Source organism: Trematomus bernacchii, unplaced genomic scaffold (genome assembly GCF_902827165.1).
Source record: "Trematomus bernacchii unplaced genomic scaffold, fTreBer1.1, whole genome shotgun sequence".
NCBI classification, from domain to species: domain Eukaryota; kingdom Metazoa; phylum Chordata; class Actinopteri; order Perciformes; family Nototheniidae; genus Trematomus; species Trematomus bernacchii.
Genome location: NW_022987685.1, coordinates 5,136,343 through 5,157,030, shown reverse-complemented (window position 1 = coordinate 5,157,030; position 20,688 = coordinate 5,136,343). Strand labels below are relative to the sequence as shown.

Here is a 20,688-nt window from a genome sequence, read left to right as displayed (position 1 = left end):
CGATCACCTCTGCTGAACAGACACAGCCTACATCCACTGTCACACACACACCCCTATAAACTGTTTGCAACCAGAAGCACCAAACCTGAGCCTCCATCAACCTCCTGCCAGGCCTGGAGGTATGTTTAAGCTGCAGCTTGATCCCCAGCTCATATAACCAGACATCCTACTGTTGCAACACACACAGCACCTGTGACTCTCTTCACCCATCTCATATTGTTTTGGTCCCCAAGGAAGATTACTCCAGCCCCACGTAATGAAATGCCCTCATGCTGTCTCTCTCTTGCTATTAGTGTGTGTATGTGTGTGAAGACGATGACATTGCAAATCTGGCATAGACTTTTTGGAGTGGTGCCTGAAACAGAATGTGAGAAGAGAGACTACATAGAATCTCCCTCCATCTTCTTATCGATTGGAAGAACCCTGGACCCCGACGGTAACACCTGCCATAAAGAATATCTGACAGGCCTCCAAGAGTGCAGTCAGTTTAAGTCACATGCTGTACCTCCTTCAGCTTTTCTGATGCTGCTTTTATTTATCTTAATAACTGGTGTGCAAAAACTGCCAGCGGGTTGAATAACTATAACGTTACTATGAGTTGTGCATATGGCCAATAGGTGTTTTGGTAGTTTACAAGCATAGCTTTACCAGAAGTTACGCAAAAAAAGAAGTTTCCCTAAGTCTTATTGTGTAATTTCATTAAATGACACATCTTACAATTCCCACCTACCCTGCCATTCAGGCCACTAGCTCACATTGTTAACAAAGCTTTTCTGTATTAACTTAAATTGCCAGTTCAAGAGGAGCAAATAAGCGAGGTCATGGACAACACAAACATTTTTAACCAGTTAAGAAAATGACATTTCCAGAACAAATGACTATATATTCCCTTCTAAAAGGGGTAAATTAATCATCTTTTTCTCAAAGCAATGATAAACCTGAGAGTTGGATGTAGAAAAGTCAGAATCAATATAGATTTTTTTATTTTCAAGTAAATTCAGATTGAACATAGTAAAAAATGTAAAATTATAGTGTCCATCCAAAAAAAGATTACTTGGTGAAAACCACCCTTGAATGATGGGATAGTAGACTAAAAGCTGTAGGAATCCAAACTATAACATATAATAAGTACCATGTATCAAGATTGATGCAAAATAAGTGACATTTGACCTTTTTAGAGAGATTTAGGGGGAAAAAACACTTCTGGGGTCATTTGGCTGCATTTTCCATACTGTATGTCTGGTCCCCCTCGGTCAATTTTGATGATTGACACCTATTTTTAACCATTAGAGCCAATAGAATCGAGGGGAAGTTCCTAAAATCCATCTAAACATTACCCATTGGTGAATGAGTGATGCGTAGCCAGAATGCCCAAAACCGGAAGCTGTCATACACTCTCGTAGCTATCATAGCAGCTAATATGAAATCTCCGTTATTGACATAAATATGAAGATGGATTATCAGTAATCATTTCAAAGTGACACAGACACATTGGATTGACCTTCAGCAGCGTTTTTATCATTTTAATAAAATTGAACACAACTTTTGATCAGAAAACAACAACAGTAAGACGTTTTTAGCCGTTTTGGCTCCGTAAAGCTAATTTTTGTTGTTGTTTGTTGTCGTTTCGCCGCGAGTTCTGATCGCTCAGTGATGATAATTATATGTCTGGAATCTGTGGTATCTCAGCTTGCTAATTGATATCTTGTGCAGATCCGATAAGTAATAAGGGTATTTTACCATGAGTTCATAGTTTATTAAATGTTAAGAAGCCCTCAGACGCTGTTTCTTGCTAGATGTACCGGGGGCATGGGGCTTAACTGGTTAATAAGATATGCATTCTCCTACCTTTTTTTTGTTGGTTGGGCAGATGTAGAAACTGGTCACCACGATTGTTGTCCCTGGCATCAGGTTGAGTTTGGTGTAGGTGGTCCCATAGTCAGTAGACCTAAAAGCAGGCAGACAAAAAACAGTTGGTCAAAACAACTTTTAAGAACATTGTTGTGGTCATTTTTTTCTATGATCTCATGAGTTATACAACATTAATAGTCAAATGCATTATGGTAATTAATTAAAGAAAATGACCTGAATTATTACAACACTTTTATTGTTTCTGTTTCACAAAACTGTTCTTATCCTACACATTAAAACAACAACTACTCCATAAAACACCCATATCTTGGCAGAAAGAGGATTAAATCTGCAAAATGCCGGAACAGGGCAGCCTGCTTATTCTTCAAACTGCCCTCAAGGCGTTATACCAGCTCTCTGTTAATATATCATATTACCACTTTGTGGTCCGTGTTCTGAGCCCAGTGACAAATGGCCAAAAGACCTGTCATTGCCACCACGACAGGGAGAAAAAAAGCCTTAGGTTTTCAATGAAGTACTAGGCAATCCTCAAATCTGGCAGCTTTAAGAGCAGGTACGAACTGCTGTGTGTGTTTGAGATTGATAGCTAGCTGGTGGATTGTTTTCCCCAGTACGGCTCAGTCTTGCCCACCAAGCACAGTGAAGGTGATTGTTTGTGACAGCTTATGAAAAACGGCACAGGTTTCAGCTCGACCAGGCGGAGGAGAGGTGACCCCTTATGCATAATTAATGTCTCAAATTCTTGTCAGGTATATACAGAGAAAAGACTAATCCAGAAAACACTCTCCCTTTACCACAAAATGCAAACAAGGCAAAATAAGGGAGCAAATACTGATTATGAATAAGAAACTGAATTTGACTTGGCAGTAAAAAGTGGTTAAATAATTCCAATGTAATATCTACTGTATTTGCATTGGCTTTTATTTAAAGTGCAGTGTTTGACAAGTTTTAGGAGTGATATAAGAAGCAATCCAAAGCACACAGGAAAGGAGATGCTGCAGCATTTAGCCACGGGTTGAGGGTTCAACAGGAGGGAGCCTGGAAGAAGAGGTCTTGATGAAAGAGAATGATGAGCAAGCACGTAAGCCTGGTTAAGGATGAGAGGATTTACTCTTTCGCACAGTGGGACATCAGCCACTGACACACACACACAATGAGACTGATACACACGCAGAGCCCTGCCAAGCTATTCAGCAATCAGCTCTCCCAGAGTGCTTCGATACAGCTGGAGAAAATGGAGTGGCATAGCGGGTGTGTTCTATTTCTCTGCGGTGAGTTGGCAACTGTTTTCATCTGGTGGCCTGAGTGCCATGTATAACCTGGGATTACTTGGAGGACATGGACAGTCCTAATGGCCATGTCATAATATCAGATTTTGCTTACACGATTACAATGGCCAAATGTAAGTTAATTTAAGATAATGATATGACATGATGCTATGAGTGACTTTTATCTTTAACTTTTGAAGCGTTTTAATGCATTATTTCAGATATAATAGGCAATAAAAGAATGCTGATAATGTATGTTTTAGACAAGTTAATGACTTGCATATAAAATGTACATTATAAAACTATTTTAACTATTTAACTATTTTATTTTGAACATCATTATTTACTAATAAAAACTATTTAAATTAGAGTGTGTATTTTTCTTTCATATTGCCACACTTGGTAACCGTTTTATAAAAGCAATAGCTCACTTCAGGCCGTGATATATGCTCATTATATCACAGCTAAGGGGGTTGTCGACCCTCCGCTTCGCGTCGGGCCGAACCACGCCCCTTAGCTGTGATATAATGAGCATATACCACGGCCTGTCGTGAGCTATTGCTTAATTATAAAACGGACAAGTAAAATCAAGCAATCTGATTGGTTCTTAGCCGTGGTATACTGAGCGTATACCACGGGTAGAATTGTAAGTTACTTTTCACAACAACTCAGTAACCCTCCGCGTCTGAGATAAACAGTATACAGTTGGGCCGAAAAGCAAACTGCTTGCAGTTTGCTTTTCAAACTGGAACAAGAAAGCAGCGGAGAAGTAACGGAGCAGAAACCCTCCTTTTTACGCAACGGTCCAGACATAGACATCAAACGGCAAAAACATATTCAGTGTGCAGTTCCTTTGGCATTAGGGCAGGGATATTTAGATACTTTCCAAGGTTTGACATAATGAATTGTGCTACTTTTAAAGCGAGCAACGATGTTTTCAAATCTGTAATCAAAAAGGTCCGCAAAAACATTTAAGATTAACTTCGACCTCCGGGGGGGGGGGGGTGTCTTACTATGGAGGAGTGGATTGAGGAGTGCCTATCTCCAGAACAAAAAGCACCTAAACGACGACATGTAGAGCTACGTGAAGAGCAGGTAGACCAACTGGAAAAGTATCACCATTCAAAAGCTTTCTGATGCGGGTCTTGAAACAAAGCAGAGAAATTATGACCGTTAGTGGCCACAGGTGCGAAAGCTCTCTCCAGAGCTACTGGAAGCCGAATCTCGGGGACCGGAGAAAGTGGAGCAATATTCTCGCCACGCCAAACAACAGCCTAGAACAACCTCAGCCTATACAAGTAACCACGTAAGCCATGCTACTGATGCTGGACAGTTTTTCAGTGAGTGCACAATAAACGGCAACATACACATTAATGTAAATAAATAGCCAAATAATGGATCAACGCTCTCTGTCTAATATGTTCGCTAGCTGTTGTTAGTGTTGTTGCATAGCAACCACCTCGCACTATGTTTCGTGCAGAAGGCAACAGAGGGACTATTTTATTTTGAACATCATTATTTACTAATAAAAACTATTTAAATTAGAGTGTGTATTTTTCTTTCATATTGCCACACTTGGTAACCGTTTTATAAAAGCAATAGCTCACTTCAGGCCGTGATATATGCTCATTATATCACAGCTAAGGGGGTTGTCGACCCTCCGCTTCGCGTCGGGCCGAACCACGCCCCTTAGCTGTGATATAATGAGCATATACCACGGCCTGTCGTGAGCTATTGCTTAAATAAACATTTGTTAAATAACCTTTAAAGTCAAATTAATTAGCCAACCATGTCAACATAACAATGCATGAAACGTATTAAAATGAAAGCAAACTACACACTAGAGGCCTACAATGACACCATGTTAGGTCTTCTTTTTTTAAATCAGATTCACTATACACAGTAATTAAAAAAAAAAATCCAACAAAACAACTTATTTTCTTTAGTATTAAAACTCTTCAGTAGCTTAACAGCCACATAAAACACTGAGCAATTGAACACTATACGTGTAATGTTTTCATAGTTAAGTAAAGTTGTCAACAGATTTAGCTGTGCACTACAACAGTTAGCTAACTTCACTGTTCGTCGTTTAATGCTAATGTTGTTAACTCCAGCCTTATTCACTTTAGCCAGCTAGCTTAGCCTAGCACCTGCGCAGCATATATTCAATTATATATTTACCGCGATTCACCAATTCAGGAGTGCTTCAGTGTCAGTTGCCAGCTTGTCCTACACACATATCTACAACTTTTCAACTAAGTGCAAAGTGTTGCCGTTTGATTTGACAACATTTATATTGAGTAACTTATTACGGTTTTATCGGAGTGACATTTTGACCGTTCAGCAGGTCTCTCTCCACTGTCACCTCGCGTCTGAGATGCGGTACCTGCATTCTGATTGGCTAGGACACTTCTGTGTTGAAAACTCTGTCTTACAATTGGCTACACAGCAGTTAACCCTTTGTGACCCGAGTTACATCTGCGCAAACAAAAGTACATTCGCAATTCTTTAATAGGAAGGCAACATTGCAGGTGCACAAGTACAGTAAAGGAACATATAAATACAAATAACAAAACACTCCATTAAAATCAAACAAATATTAAGTATATTGTACACTATGCAATAGTGAAAATTGGCAGGTATAGGAGGAGCTTAGGCCTATAAGTAAAATAACACAAGAGGTGTCAGATGCAGTTACATGTTGAGGCTTTCTGTGAAGAGCACTCTGAAATATATTACCATGTTCTTTTTGGGACTTTTCAGTGACCTTAGCTACAATGTTAACACTTTTAGAGAGCTGCTTTTTGCACTGAACTTATTGTACAATGTTCTCATTTTAAATGATAACAAGCTTTTAACCAGGCTTCTGTATTTCATTTAAAGTATGTATTTGCTAAGACCTAAACATGCTAGGGCTCAGGCTAAAAGGCAGAGCTAAGGGGAATTCCAGAGTAGGTCATTACTTTGTATGGAGTGTCACCAGGAGCAACTTCTTCCCCATTAAACATATGCGGATTTGCTAAAGTGACCAGGCTGCAAATGAAGTTGTACAATTGACAAAAACACATTCAACCACAAGTTGGCCAGGGGCAGCCCTGATTGGGAGAATGTAAAATAATATCAATACTTCACAACCATGTATTGGCCAATGAACAACATGGCCAATGTCAACTATATTGCTGTACATGACATTGTTTAAAACAACCCTGTGTTAATCTGTGTTGATCACAGTGGTTCCCAAAGCCTTCTTGCTTATTATGTATTCATAGTCCTTCATTAGCAGAGTGTAGCAGGTAAGGGGCGGGCCTTGTGCACTGAAACAGATCTCAGCATCTGGACGCTGACTGACTCGTCACACTACGTCCCCTATCTTTCTGTCCTCATTAAACTTCACTAGCAAGAGTCTGTTTCCATGGAGACTGCTTCTCTACAGCCATCTGGTGTTAAAGACCAAAGGTTTGGGGCACATTTAGTGAAATGTTGAAATTGACACATTGGTGTTTAGATATTTCAGCGTATATATTATTTTATTTTTTAAACTCAACAACCAGATAAATGTCATAGATTCAGCTCTTTTTGGATGTAGATGTTGAAGTGACTGCATTTAACTCAAAAGCAAGGTATATGACACATAGGATGATCATTTGTGTCATTAACATATAGCGGGCAACTTGGAAAAGTTGCAAAGAACCAGGGAGAAGTCAGGAAGGAGATGCCAACACTAATAAAGGCTAACTTGGGGGTAGGACAGGGATCGCTGGGGAAAGTCATCAGCCCCAGAGCCTTATATGGCGTGAATAATGATGTTGAGTTAATAGGAGAGCTCATTTTGCACTACCATCCAGACCTTTGAATTAATAGACTGGTTGGGAGCTATTGCAGTTTAATAAAGAATAATTAGTTTGTAACAGAGTGAGGAGCAGATGAACGGGGAGGTGGCAGAGCACAGGGAAAATGGTCGGATGAAAAAGAGACTGAAGCACTCAATCAACACACACAAACAAACCTTGACTATTGTTATTAGCCTTCCTTTTGTGTAGAATATAGTACTTTTTATTAGGGTGTGTCGATGCCATTCAGTTCACATGGAGAAACATTTGATTGAGATACACAAAGGCATAAACAAGTTGCATCAGACACAAGCCATTTGGTTGAGGCCATACAAATGAAATAATATCAATGCATAAGGACACAAATCCCTTAAACACTGGGTTATAAAATAGGATTGGAATAACAAGAGACAGCAAAGGGGAGGGAAAGGTGGACATGGAAGTGTCTGCAAGAGTGGATGTGACAGAGACAGACACAGGGGGTGAAATTGTATTTTCCTTGATGCGCTTGAGAAAACAGAAATGTGGAAGCACTTTAGGGCTGCGACAGGTGCTGAAGCAGATGTAATGTCCTAATATGTCAAGGTTGCACCTGCAATAGACGTTTCGGGGAAGAAAGATCGAGCGTGTCAGGGGATGCATTATGAGACAGAATACCAACATATACAAAGGGGGGTATTTAAAAGCAAATGAGGAAATAGGTAATACCTCATAAATCCACATAGATCTTCATCATGTGAGATGGTGAAGATATTCCTTGTGTCATGACAGACAGAAGTGGATCCTTCTAGAGGTGTTTCCTCACTGTGCATGCATGTCAAGAGGCATCTGCTGTCAAAATCTAAGCTGATACTCTTAGCGGTGGGTTGGCATGGCAAAATCGAGTCAGGGGACCTTCATCATACAGTAGCTGGCTGTGTCTTGACATGCTCACGGTCTTATTTCTACAGGGAGATGAATGCTAACCAGACAGATGCTGTCAGTCTGAGTCAGGTCTGGACAGCCGGTTGGCGAGACTGTTAAACTTGACGAGACTCATCAGTGGTTGGCTCACATACAGATGTTCAAGCACCAATTAGAAATTGTGAGGGCAGTCTGGAAAAAATCCCAGAGTCCCGAAACACCACAGTGGATAGAGTTGTATCTGTGTGCAGATATTGTGTCAGAACTTTCCGTCATCCCTGCTGCACTGCCACAGATATACTAGGAGGAGAAAATCTGCAATGCATTACAACGCAGCCACTCAACTGACAAGAGTGATGAAGTACGAGGCAATTTTGCTTCTCTGCCAGGGTGTTTGTGCCAAATTTTGATCTAAGCGTGTCAATCTTTCCCGTTGAAAGAGCAGGGGGAAAGGAGAAGATAAGATATTTTTGATTAATCGTATCAAAAGGTACTTGCCATGTCAAGTGTTAAAAAATACTGCTGAATGAGGGCCACCATTAGCAGTAAAGCTGATTTGCAGTGGTTAAAAGCAAGGGCATAAAAACCACCTGATGGATCGAGTTTTCAACAAGTGCGATCCCATGGTTTAGATTAGTTAATAGTTTAGAAATAGGTTTGTGACAAAGCCATGCAATGAGGAGATATTTAACTATGATCAAGGAAGCCAAAACACATCGGTTTCCCACATGGACACATCATCAATGAATGACCTATTTCTGGCTTCCTTTATAAATGACGATTCTGCTTTACTGCAGCTGTTTTTTACAGATCAGGCAAAACCTATTTATTTTTATTTTCCATACTTTTTTACAGCCGTGTGAAGGTAACGGATGATTAAGCTCAGAGAGTCTCAGGTGTATCCCGAACAAAAGCTTTATGGCCATTTTCTCTTGCCTGATTGTGTCAAACCTGGCTTTATTGACTGCTGTATGGAATGTAGAACGATATTGTTTGTCTTCCAGTGATGTACCACAAACAGAAATATGTGGGAAAGTTGTTTTTAAAAACATTTCATAATGCTTTTCTGAGTAGCTAACTACTATGATGCTTGCGCCATCCTTTAATGACATTTCCGGCCCTATGGTGGTCTGACTTTTACAGTCAGGAAGTAAGACTAACCGACTTTCACACTCAATCTGTCAGTGTGAAAGCTCCTCAGCTGTTAATGCCTCCAGAAAGTGAGCACTTAGAAGAGTTCACAGAAGAAGCGTGAACCTCTGTCAATAGTGGAAATCTAAAAGACGACTGCTGAACTTCTCCCGGCCTCGACAGTTACTGAGGTGTTAACCACACTGCTCACAACTCATGAAAGGGCAAACAAACGGCAGTGTGTACAGAAAAGTCTTATTGTTTGGACACAAGACGAGACATATACCACGTGATGACACGTTAGGCTTGTGTTGTGTTCAAGGACCCTGACCTTGGCCAGGAAAAACAGGCACTCGCTTGTTTAATTATTTTGCGGTCTAGATTTCTTTAATTTTCTCAATTACCTCGAGGGCCGTACCAAATGGTCTCGCGGTCCGTATACGGCCCGGAGTCCGGAGGTTCCCCACCCCTGATCTAAAGTAACCTGCTACTGCTAAGAGGTAGACATCCTTCTTTGTAGCCACATTCTCCATATCCTCCTGGGGGATTCTGAGACATTGAGATATTTAGACCCTCTCGGATGTTTTAGGCCAGCCCCCCAGTGTCCTCCAAAGGGAATGTACTGTACCTGCAAAACCTCTATTGGGATGTGCTCATGGGTCACCAGGATCAGATGCATAAACGTGATGAAGCAGTTTTTCTAGTTTCATCTGCCATCTTGTTTTTCTACAATGTCATTGTCTTCAAAGGATGCTAGATATCAAGAGGGGCCAGTAAAATATGATGTGTCTTTTGTAATTTTCGAGAACTGATGCTTTGAATGGACATCCCCGCAACTATTGCAGTGCTTTCCACATCAGAGTCCATCCATTTCCGTCTTCCACCCCTCGCTTCCTGAACAACTTTGGAGAATACTATGATTTTTGAAGGCTGCCTTTGCTCTTGGCACCACTTTATCAAAGTGCCATTTGCAGTGGGAGAGGGCCTTGAAGGCACACAAATGTACGATTCAGCAGAGAGGACGTTGAAGATAATGAACTGTAATATATGTACAGAGTAGATTCTTGCGGAGTGGAACTATCGGACTGTCATGGACACTGTTGCATTCAGGTCTATTCTGCAACAAGTTTGCTTACGCTGCAATTTCTCATAGTGTGTCATGAGAGTAAATGAGCTCATTTGGATTAGAACACAAGTACCTGGCACCAGGGGCTGAAAAAGATGTGGGCCACATTTGTTTCAGTAGCAATTGGCAAATTGCATCTGGAAGTGCCTCCTACACTGCAAGTAGTCTGAGCAAGCAGTTAGCCAGGATACAGTGAATCATGTGCGCGGTAAGGGCACTTCACAGTCGCGCATGGTCTCTTGAAGTGCAGAAAACCACTGGAGCGTAGTTATCAGGAGCGGAGTGCTGCTGCCATTTGAGAAGCTGCTTATGGAAGTCCCCAGACAGTTGTTGTATCTATTTGTCCTGTGCAGAGAAATTACATCACATTATACATGAATGACTCCGCAGAAAGAGGACAGTCAAGGTAGTGTAATTCATCACCATCAGATAGTATTTAATGGGGTAGCTTTCCAAAAAAGGTCATAGTGGTATTTCACCACTGACCTCTTCTCTCTGAGGCTCCACACTGAGTCACTGGCCTCGTCCTGTCAGCTTTAATGACGATTTGTTTGGAGTGTTTTGACAAGAACCACTGTATGAAGGAATAATAAGAAAGACATATGGAGGTTGCCATGGCCTCTGGGTCTCCCTCTATGGACCGCTGTCAGCCTGCTTTTATCAACACAGGCTTTCTTTTCACCTGGTGAAAGGTATTCAACTCTTTCACCTTTGTTTTCTGCTGTCGTACTTCTAGGGCTCAACACCTTCTAGTGCAGGTGTTTCAACCTCCATTTCACTAGAGGCCAGACTGGAACATAAGGATCACATCAAGGGCTAGACACATGTGCTAAAAAGACTGCCAAAACACGTTTTAAAAGGCCTCTTCATCTCAAATTCTGGGCTGAATTTCACTCCCAGTACTCCCTTGGTGATGACGAGGCTTTTTTTCCCGATGTCCTTTTCAGATTGAGTTCAACTGAAACACTTATTTCACAAAGTTCCAGCTTATTTAGCTGCAATTCAAGAGATAACCTCCCTTAAATCTTTGTTGCACAGGAACCCCTGACACAACCCCATTGAAGAATAAACTGCAGGGTCAAGAAATCTGGTTCCTCCTGGAGAAATCTTGCTTTGAAACTCGTTATCGCTTTGCTGATTAAGGAAAGGATTACACATTTGAATGATGTTAAGAAAACTAATCAAATCCACATTTATGAGCAAATCGAGGTGTTTTATTTAGCATAAAGTCCATTACGTATTTTAACTTATCTTACCCCCTCTTACCCTTCATTTCTTTTTGAGCTTAAACACTTCTTACAGGCTTCTCATTAGTCTTCCTGCTCTAAGGTGGATAGGCTCTGACTCATCCACTTTTGCTTGCTGAATTTGGCTCAGCTAAGGCACCATAAAACACTCCCACCTCCGCCCATATACTTCTCCACAATAGCACCCACGCTGTTCCCTCCGTACACCCATGTCCCAGTTGAATAAAAGGAGGAAGTTAATGGGGACACTTATCTAGATGACATCCCCATCAGAACCCTTAGGGATGTGCACTATGAATACCACATTCTTTCACACAAAATATTACAAGGTTTGTGAGCATCCTTATAGTTTGACTAAGATCTGAAGTGTGAAGTGAAGAGGAGTTGGAAGAAATGAGCAGAGAAAGATGAGAATACTCTCCAACTGATCTTGGCTGGGAATTAATAAACAGACAACATTGTTCACAGCCAAACAACAGAACCTCTCATTGTGTTTCAGAGAATCTATTCTAAAAATGACCCCATCACCCTGTCTACACTTTGTTTTGTTTCTCCATAACCACACTAAAGCACAGGAGCTCAACAGAGAAATACATGACAAACAAGCATAATTGCTTTTATTGGAACTCTTAAAAGATGTGTTTTCTTTTCTTTTCCTCAGGCCTTTGTTGTCAAATACTAATCACTGTGACACAAAAAGCCAATTACTAATTTCATCTAGGGAATTTCAGACCAAAATCCTCACTTGTAATAGGTGATAGCCACACATTTAGCAATTTGTACACTGAATAATTATTATGGTTTCACTGTTTTCAGCCTTAAAGGTGCAATACGTAACATATGTCTCGAATGTAGGTTCATAACATTAAAATTGCTGTAGCTGTAGTCTGTACTGTTGGATGTTTGTGTTTTTTTTTCTCGTGTGTATTGTATCAACTACCATGAGATACCATTTATCAGGTTGTACCCTTTGATTCATCTGGATCCCTTAGCGAAGATTAAGCCAGGTGTAGAGGCTGATTGTAAAATTGCAACACCGTAAAACCATTCAACTTAATGTATAGTAGCCTATCAGTCTTACAATTGACAGAGAAATACTCTGTACTTTTAAGAATATATGAAATATTTAACAGCTAGTAGATGAATCAATAAAAACAGCATTTTACTGCATTAACTTTCGGTTACAAAACAAGTTCAACTCATCTGAGATGATGTTACAGTCACAGTTTATGGTGATCTGCCAACCAAACATTTGCTCCTCTTACTCAGTCACAGCTTACTGTTTTTTAAGAACACTGTCAGTTGGTGATGTCATTTACTTTGTTGCCCATCCATCAAGTCCAGACGTCAAATGCTAGCATGAATTTAATGAGTATGCTAATAGATAGCTAAGCAACAGACTAATAGGCTGCTGTTGTGTCGAGTAGCACATACTTTATGAAGTCTGCTTGGTAACTCACCTGCTGTGCATGCTAGTCCCCATACCAATCCCTATTGTACAAACAGGAAGTCAACCACAAATAAGCAGCATAGAAAAAATCCATGCATAACAGTACATGCTCAGTCTATTTGCTCATTGGTTCGCATGGGTAATGTAGCTATAGGCATACAGATGCTAGTTTACTTGTCCACTACTTTTGTCCAGATTGAAATATCTCAGAACTATTGTATTACATCTATTATCAAGACATTTGATTTGGCATTCATTACCATATGTCATGCTGTCTGCTTTTTCCCAACCAATTCCTGCTGCAAGCTGCTGTTCATCTCACTCAGCTGGGCTTTAAATACCTGGCTTCAACTCTGTAGACTCTGCTACATTGTTAGTTGTTGCCCTCTCATTGTAAACCCAAGTTTGCTAACCCCTGTGTTCTGTGCCTGCAGCCTTACTGCCTGACTCCTGCCTCCGTACCATACTGGATAACTCTCTGGATCAAAGATTTCCCCCTGCACTCACCTTGCCTGGCTTGCTCTGCTCAAACCTTCTGGCTCTCAACCCAAGTACCTGCTCACTTCTGACCAAGAGACTCCTTTTTTTCAATACACTCTTTATTTTACAACAGCTCCCTGTCTCATTGTTGTGTGTGCTGCATTTGGGCTCAATCGGTCATCATGCATAATCCCATTAGCATGAATTGTAATATATTTTGCAAATCCCCTGACTTATTATAGCAACATCTGGTCATGTTTTATTTGACAAATTCTTCTTGAAGTTACAAAACTGCCAAACATGGCTGTTTCTAGTTTTTCCTGAATGAGCATTTGCTGCTTTTCTGTAATATATAATGTTGTAAACTTGTAAGCGATAAGAAGATTATCTTAGGTGCTGTGAAAATGTTTTTTCACACATGTTATGACATTAAATGGCAAATTATGTCAGCATTTAATTAAAACGATCTGGTGTCTATGTATCACCTGATATCCTGGCAAGACCAAGAAGTTGTTAATTGTAGCTTTGGGAGAGATATTCTGCAAAAGGAGGATTTCTTTTTTAATGGATGTATAGAGCAACTCTGCCATATGCCATATCTCATATGTTTTCCCCACTTTTCTACCATTTGCACCTTTCTTTTTTAATCTCAGCAATTCGACCTTTGATCCGAAAACGAGACGTCTGATAGGATAGCCAGACGCCCACATGTGTGTCGGTGTCAGAGGTTAAGTCTCATGGGAGGGGCTCCCGTACCAATGGCAGGCAACCCAAAGACAAACCAATTTGTCAGAGTAACTGACTCTGACACAGCCCTCAGACTAATCAGCCACTTCTAATTGCTGCTAGTTTGGCTGTCGATAATCCCACAGTTATAGATTTTTGGTAAATTCAGGGAGGTAAGGACCTTACATTTGTTAAGATCGTTGTCCTAACAATGCTGGTATAAACCTCACATTTTTAAAAAGCTTCTGATTTTAAGGAGCTATAAAAAAATAATGTTTTCAACTCATTCCACCAACCATTTAACTTAAGGTTCTTCCACTACAATTGCAGAATGTTAGTGCACTGCAAGAGGTTAATGAGTATGCTAACTGGAGTCATGGCGTAGTTAGCTAACAATTAGCATAAAGACTGGAAGCAAAGAAAACATCTAGCACATAAAAGTGACCACTTTAAAGCTCCCTAGTTCGACATGATGTGGTTTGTTAAGCCCGTACGAACTACAATGTTCAAATACTACACCCCATTGTTCAGCATAGTGTAACTTTGTTTGCTAAAAACATCTAAGACTTATTAAAAAAAATGATGAAGTGTGGAGAAAGGGGAAAACTAAGATATATTCACAGAACATGCAATAAAATATGTTTCTTCATGCAAAACAGATCCAGGAATTGTTTTGATTCAATGATGTTGTTTATATAAGTGGTCAAACGAAGACGGGTCATTTGCTCATGTGTGTGTCTGTGTGTCTGTGTGTGGTCAGTGTGTATGTGTGCTCATTAATGAGAGTATGCCCAAGGACCTCTTGCAATTTCCATGACACATGTTTTGAAATAAATATTTATTGACTGTTTTCTATGTTTTCATTGACTGCTGACTCATTACTCTTCATTGGCTGCTCTTTATTGGCTTATTTGGACAATAGTATGGTTTAAAGCTAAAGGAACCTAACACATAGCTAAGTACATTGCCGATTGTCTTTTTCTTTTGACAACAATTTTGTCTTTTTATTAAGCTAATTAAGCAGTTAGCCTCCAAAGAACGCAAGAGAGTGAATAAAGTGTCTAATTCATGGAACAGAGTTGGGGATTGTTGGAACAGCGAAGACATCATTTAGAGGGTTTCAGTTAGTCTTATCTTGTTTCTGTCCAGTTTGAATGAGGTGTGTTGGTGTTTTTGTTGTATTTACCCAATAGGTATAAGAAAAGCTTTTAAGTTTAAGATAAGGAAAAGAAGTCCCACACACACAGTGAGTCAGACAGTAGCTCCAGTAAGTGGGCTGATAACACAGAGGCAAGCAATCAGTTTCCCAGGCGGCCAAGCAAGCACAGTGCAGTGCTTTCACATCTTCTTTTCATCTGTCACCCATAAGACATACACCCAGCGACCCACACACAGTAAATCGGCTGGGTTTAGCTGTTTTACAGTATGTTAAATATCACATACTATATAGATATCCTGTGTAATGTATCATATTTATCAATCAACATATACAGAACTTCCTAGTGTTGTGATTCCATCATCAACCATATCTGTAATGGGTGGCTTGAACACAGCTATCTGAGGCTGTAAAAGCTAACATTCATCACCATGAAGGACGCCCACCTCTTAATATAAAAAAATGCAACTCAGATGGCTCTTAAATGTCAACATGCCACGCTGCAATGAATACACACTGTGTTTACAGGCCTGTAAAGCAATTCTAACTCAGGGGGTAATCTTTATTGTACCCACCTACCTTCAGAGAGAGCAGATTGTGTGGTTCTGATTGTGCAATCCACTAAAGTTCCCTATAAATATCTCTACTGAGCATGACGGAAGAGGAGACACCATTAAAATGCTGCTGGAAGGATTTGACCCAAAGCTAGCAAAGGGGCTGATTGTGACAGGAGCCTTACAATAGAAAATGACTTACATGTGTGGAAAATGGTATGAAAGAAAGTCACTGTAGCACAGGGAGATTGGTGAGGCCTGGCCTATCCACATGTCAAGGCACTGATGTGTGCAAGGCAAAATACATGTCTTTTATCATTTATTTTATGTGACATATATAGCTCTTACGCAAGAGTTTCCTCATTCTCCTGATGCAACAGTGACATTGATTTTTCTTTTAAAGCCCAGCCTTAAAACATGTTGGAAAGAGTACAATGGATTTTTTGTATTCACATTCATTTTAAGTAACTTTGTCTGCATCACCTGGAGACATCTAACTCCTCTCCATGTATTTTGCTCCTCCATCCTCACAAAACCTGCAGATCAAATACCATCACTAGAAGGAAATTGTTCTTCTATACATAATAATGTATACCAGCACTTTATGACCTGCCAACTCTGTTGTTATGGTCTTGTTATGATAAGGCAACTATGACTACTTTGAAAAGGTTACAGAAAATCATTTGGTCATGGTTAATAGGCACTACCATTGACTTCTGTTTTGGAGAATGGATGCAAACTGCAGTCTCACATTGCCAAATAGTCAGCCCCAAATTCCCCTCCAGAAAGGGAAAGCCATAGTTGTAATCTAAGTGATTGCTTGTCAGGACTACATAAAAAATACGTGAATTCAGCTCCAATACTGATTACAGGGCTCGCAGCAAGCTTACAGGCATAATGAAATATGACAAATGATAAATAATACCAATTGGTCATTCAGACTGAAAAACAAAAATGACAGAATGGACAAAAACAGCCACCCTTCATCACTAACAGTATTATGGTGGAGCTGTCCGTAGTGCTTTTTACACCACTGCTTCCATTCTTACTCGACCTACTAATCAAAACCACCCCATTGCAAAGAAAGAATTTTAAGGTGGACGAGCTCATTGTTGTGGGACATTCTCACAGAAAGCACATTTGGACCAAACGTGCCAACGCCTGCTCGCCCTTGGCTAAATGTGCTGCTGCCGTTCAACTGCCACAAATGTAGGTGGTCATCTCATTTGTGTAATTGCATTTAAGAGCCCACTTGCCTCCTCATTGGATGAGTGGAAATATAATGCCTGAATTTGCAGACGGCACGCTTTCCGTTGTGTGAAGTAATAAGATAAGAGAGTTGTTGGCGCAGAATCAAAAGTGACATCACCTGATAGGAGATGGTGCATCCAATTCTGAGAGCTATAAAAAAAGATTCAGACAGTAACAGGAAGAGGCTTAATAGCACCGCTGCTCATCAAACTATCTCCGCAAGAGGAAGATAAGATCAAAAACTTCAAGGCGCCGAGATAAAAGCAGCACGGCCAAAGATAGACCACCACAGGGCATGATGGGATGCAGAGGCCGAAGAGAAGTGTGTGTGTGTGTGTGTGTGTGTGTGTGTGTGTGTGTGTGTGTGTGTGTGTGTGTGTGTGCGTGCGTGCGTGCGTGCGTGCGTGCGTGCGTGCGTGCGTGTGTGTGTGTGTCAGAGAGCGTAATGTAGAAAGAGTAATGTAGAGAGGTGGAGGGGGTAAGGCTTTGCAGGAGGTTAAGTGAATTCCATCAGTGTGTTCTGTCTGAAGCAGAATCACAGTGTCCAGTGAAGTATGAATACACCCACACACACACACACACACACACACACACACACACACACACACACACACACACACACACACACACACACACACACACACACACACACACACACACACACACACACACACACACACACACACAATTGTCAGTTGTCACTAATGATATTAACAAGGGCTCTCTTCAAGTGTCCCAGTAAACGATTGCAGTGTGAAACTGAAGCCCTTAAAGAGTTCCAGACATCAATCATTTGACTCTTCAAGGCCTATGAATGTCAATAAGATCTCACAACTGATTATTCAAAGTATGTGATTGATGAAACGCAACCATGTCAGCGATGTTTAGACCCACAAACATGGGCCAGCAGTGAACCAGTATAAAAACTGTTCAACAATTGAAAATAATGTCCTGATTGTTCAATGACCCTGAGCGGAGGAGATTGCTGGTGTGTTCAAACAGACCTTACAACTTGATGAGGATGTAGAAACATATGACAATATTAAATCGATTCAGTACATTGCCAATACATTTGTCCAATTTATCGTGAATTTTGGTGAAAACCACTCACGTTTGTAGTCATCTAACTCAATAGTAATCATGCAATGGCCAGACCTAAAAAAAAAACGGCAATTGTTCTGGGTGGCACTAAGCAGAGGATGCAGCTACAGTGCCATTCCAAAATAATACCACAGATGGCTGAAGTAGAGGTCAATGTTGCAGTAAACACATGAACAATGGTAGGCCCACAGTCCACAAAACTAATGAGTTAGACCAGGGGTACTCAAACTTTTTTATTAAAGGTCCACTTGTGAATTTTATACAAGGTCACTGGTCCGGATTAATGCCAGTAAAGTCCCCCGTCCCGTCCCGTCCCCTGTAGCCATTGCCTTGAACCTCGGCAAAAAAGGCATTGGAAGCATTAGAAAGTCAAGGTAAACTTGCAGTTAACTTGCGGTTTGCAATGCGTGTCACGCTCGCGCACACAAGTAAATATATATGCACATTCATTCTCACAACGCGTCAGACAAGAAAATATACATTAATTTACATCAGAATCACAACGTTTTTATTTTTTTATTTTGTATAATTTTTTTTTTTTATAATGGGACACAGGGTTTGGTCCGTATTGATTTGCAGTTCGGTCCGGATCCGGACCTTAGTCCGGAGTTTGAGAAGCCCTGAGTTAGACTATCCAAATACAGGCAATTTAGCTAATTGAACAATACAATTAATGTACGCCTCTAAAAGAGACTATGACGCACTTGATTTATATTTAGACATCTTCCATCCTTTAGATTTATTGTAGGGACAGAGGGATATCTTTTTCACAGCCAATAGACAGAACCAGATAAATATAAAAAGAGCTAAATAGATAGATATATACAAAGCAACATACAGATAAAGACAGAAAACTAGAAATCTAATATAGACAGAATTCTTTTTAAAGATCTATTCATTTATCCAACAACGGTGTCAGCTGTTCTTTCATTAGGGCGGATTGCTTGAGACAGAAATCATTCACACAGCAATTTAAAACCAATGATGCCACTGTTAACCCACTCAGTCTAACAGAAACGCGTGTGACTGCTCCCTGTACAGCTGTCTGGAAATAAACCAATTAATGCAGCTCCGTGTCTCCAGGGAAACGGACGGTCAGGACCACATGTGAATACATGGCCTGTGTGTGTGCTGACAGTGTCAGCCGGCAAATTCCCATTGGAACGAACAGATGTACTTGACGGTGAATTAGAAGACTAGCTTATGTTTCACAACGTGTGTGTGTGTGTGTGTGTGTGTGTGTGTGTGTGTGTGTGTGTGTGTGTGTGTGTGTGTGTGTGTGTGTGTGTGTGTGTGTGTGTGTGTGCGTGTGTGTGTGTGTGTGTGATAGGTAAATAATGGTTCACTGAAAAATACCCTTCGCTGTTGGAGTCGAGGAGAAGGGGTTGTTACGTTACGATTTCTATCAGTATGACTGTTGTGAGCTTTTGTGTTGCTTGGTTTTCACTTTGTTCTCTAAAGAATTCAAGGTTTCATGTCACATGCGGCTGCTGTTGGGGAAGGTGTGCATGTAAATGTGTCTCTGTGTGTGTGCGAACCCTTGACATACTCTTTTTTACGGCTAGTTTTTCTAGTACAGCATGAGAAAAGACCTAGTCTAACATATACTGCATATAGAGTCCTAATGGCTTGCGACCATCCTGTATGAAACAACAATCAAGGCCAGAAATCTGACTGCATCGGAGTCCAGCCTGTCCACGCTAAACACATTCTGGATGGAAAAAGTGATTTTATTTGCTATGATATGTCTCCATTGGTTTGTTTTTCAGACAGAGGTGTGGTTTAGGCAGGTGGTAGTGGGTTGCGTTGGAACTCAAGTCACACTTTGGGGAGTGTTGGTTGACTAGTTATAGATAATGGGACCTGTGTGGCCATTAATGATTTATCACGTTTTATCAAATTTAAAGAGGCTTGAAACCCCCATTCCGCTCTTCTTTCTCACACAAATAAGTGCAAGTTTTGCGACACAATTATGGCAAGCTTTGCTTAAGTTACGCCGTGCAGATTTGTCACTGTGATGCGAGAGAGCCCATTTGTACAGTTGCAATGACCGCTTCCTCCAGAGTAATCACAAACTTGAGGGTTTACTGAACACATAAGAAGATAAATAAGAGAAAAATGCGGATTGCAATTAAACAGCTGTTTTGTTTAAATTGGTTTAGGTTCATTCTTGTCCCTATATGTGCATCTTTGCAACATAATTAGCTTCATACAGCTTCAGTCGGGGTGAGGTGTCAGAAATGGCTACTAATTGATCTCCTCAAGTGTTATTCACTTCTTACTGACAACCAGTCCAGCGGAACTTAATTGTTCCATTAGCTTAGACACCTCAAAAGATACAAAGTGATTTGAGTTCATGTCTGATCCGAACCCAACCCAGTCATGTAAGAGTTCCTATTGTATGATAGGACAATACTTTCAGCTCTCAAACAACTCTCTCCAATCTGACAAGGGCTTAAAGTTTTCCAACTCCCATTAAACGTGTAACTGTCTACTTTAATACATTTTAAACACAGTCAGTACAATTCATTGCGAGCTACCTGTACAGCTTCTCAACACTGCTCTCCTTTTACATGTTCCACTATTGATTTTC

General features: G+C 40.5%; 1 protein-coding gene across 4 annotated transcripts in view; it reads right to left on the bottom strand.

The window, feature by feature from the left end:
- sorcs2 (sortilin-related VPS10 domain containing receptor 2) overlaps positions 1 to 20,688 on the bottom strand; it is a 208,635-nt gene that overhangs the window by 110,409 nt on the left and 77,538 nt on the right. For all 4 annotated transcript variants that reach the window (XM_034136631.1, XM_034136632.1, XM_034136633.1 and 1 more), the window contains exon 3: positions 1,849 to 1,948. In XM_034136631.1, coding sequence (XP_033992522.1) covers positions 1,849 to 1,948 — 100 coding nt within the window. The remainder of the gene's footprint in view (positions 1 to 1,848; positions 1,949 to 20,688) is intronic.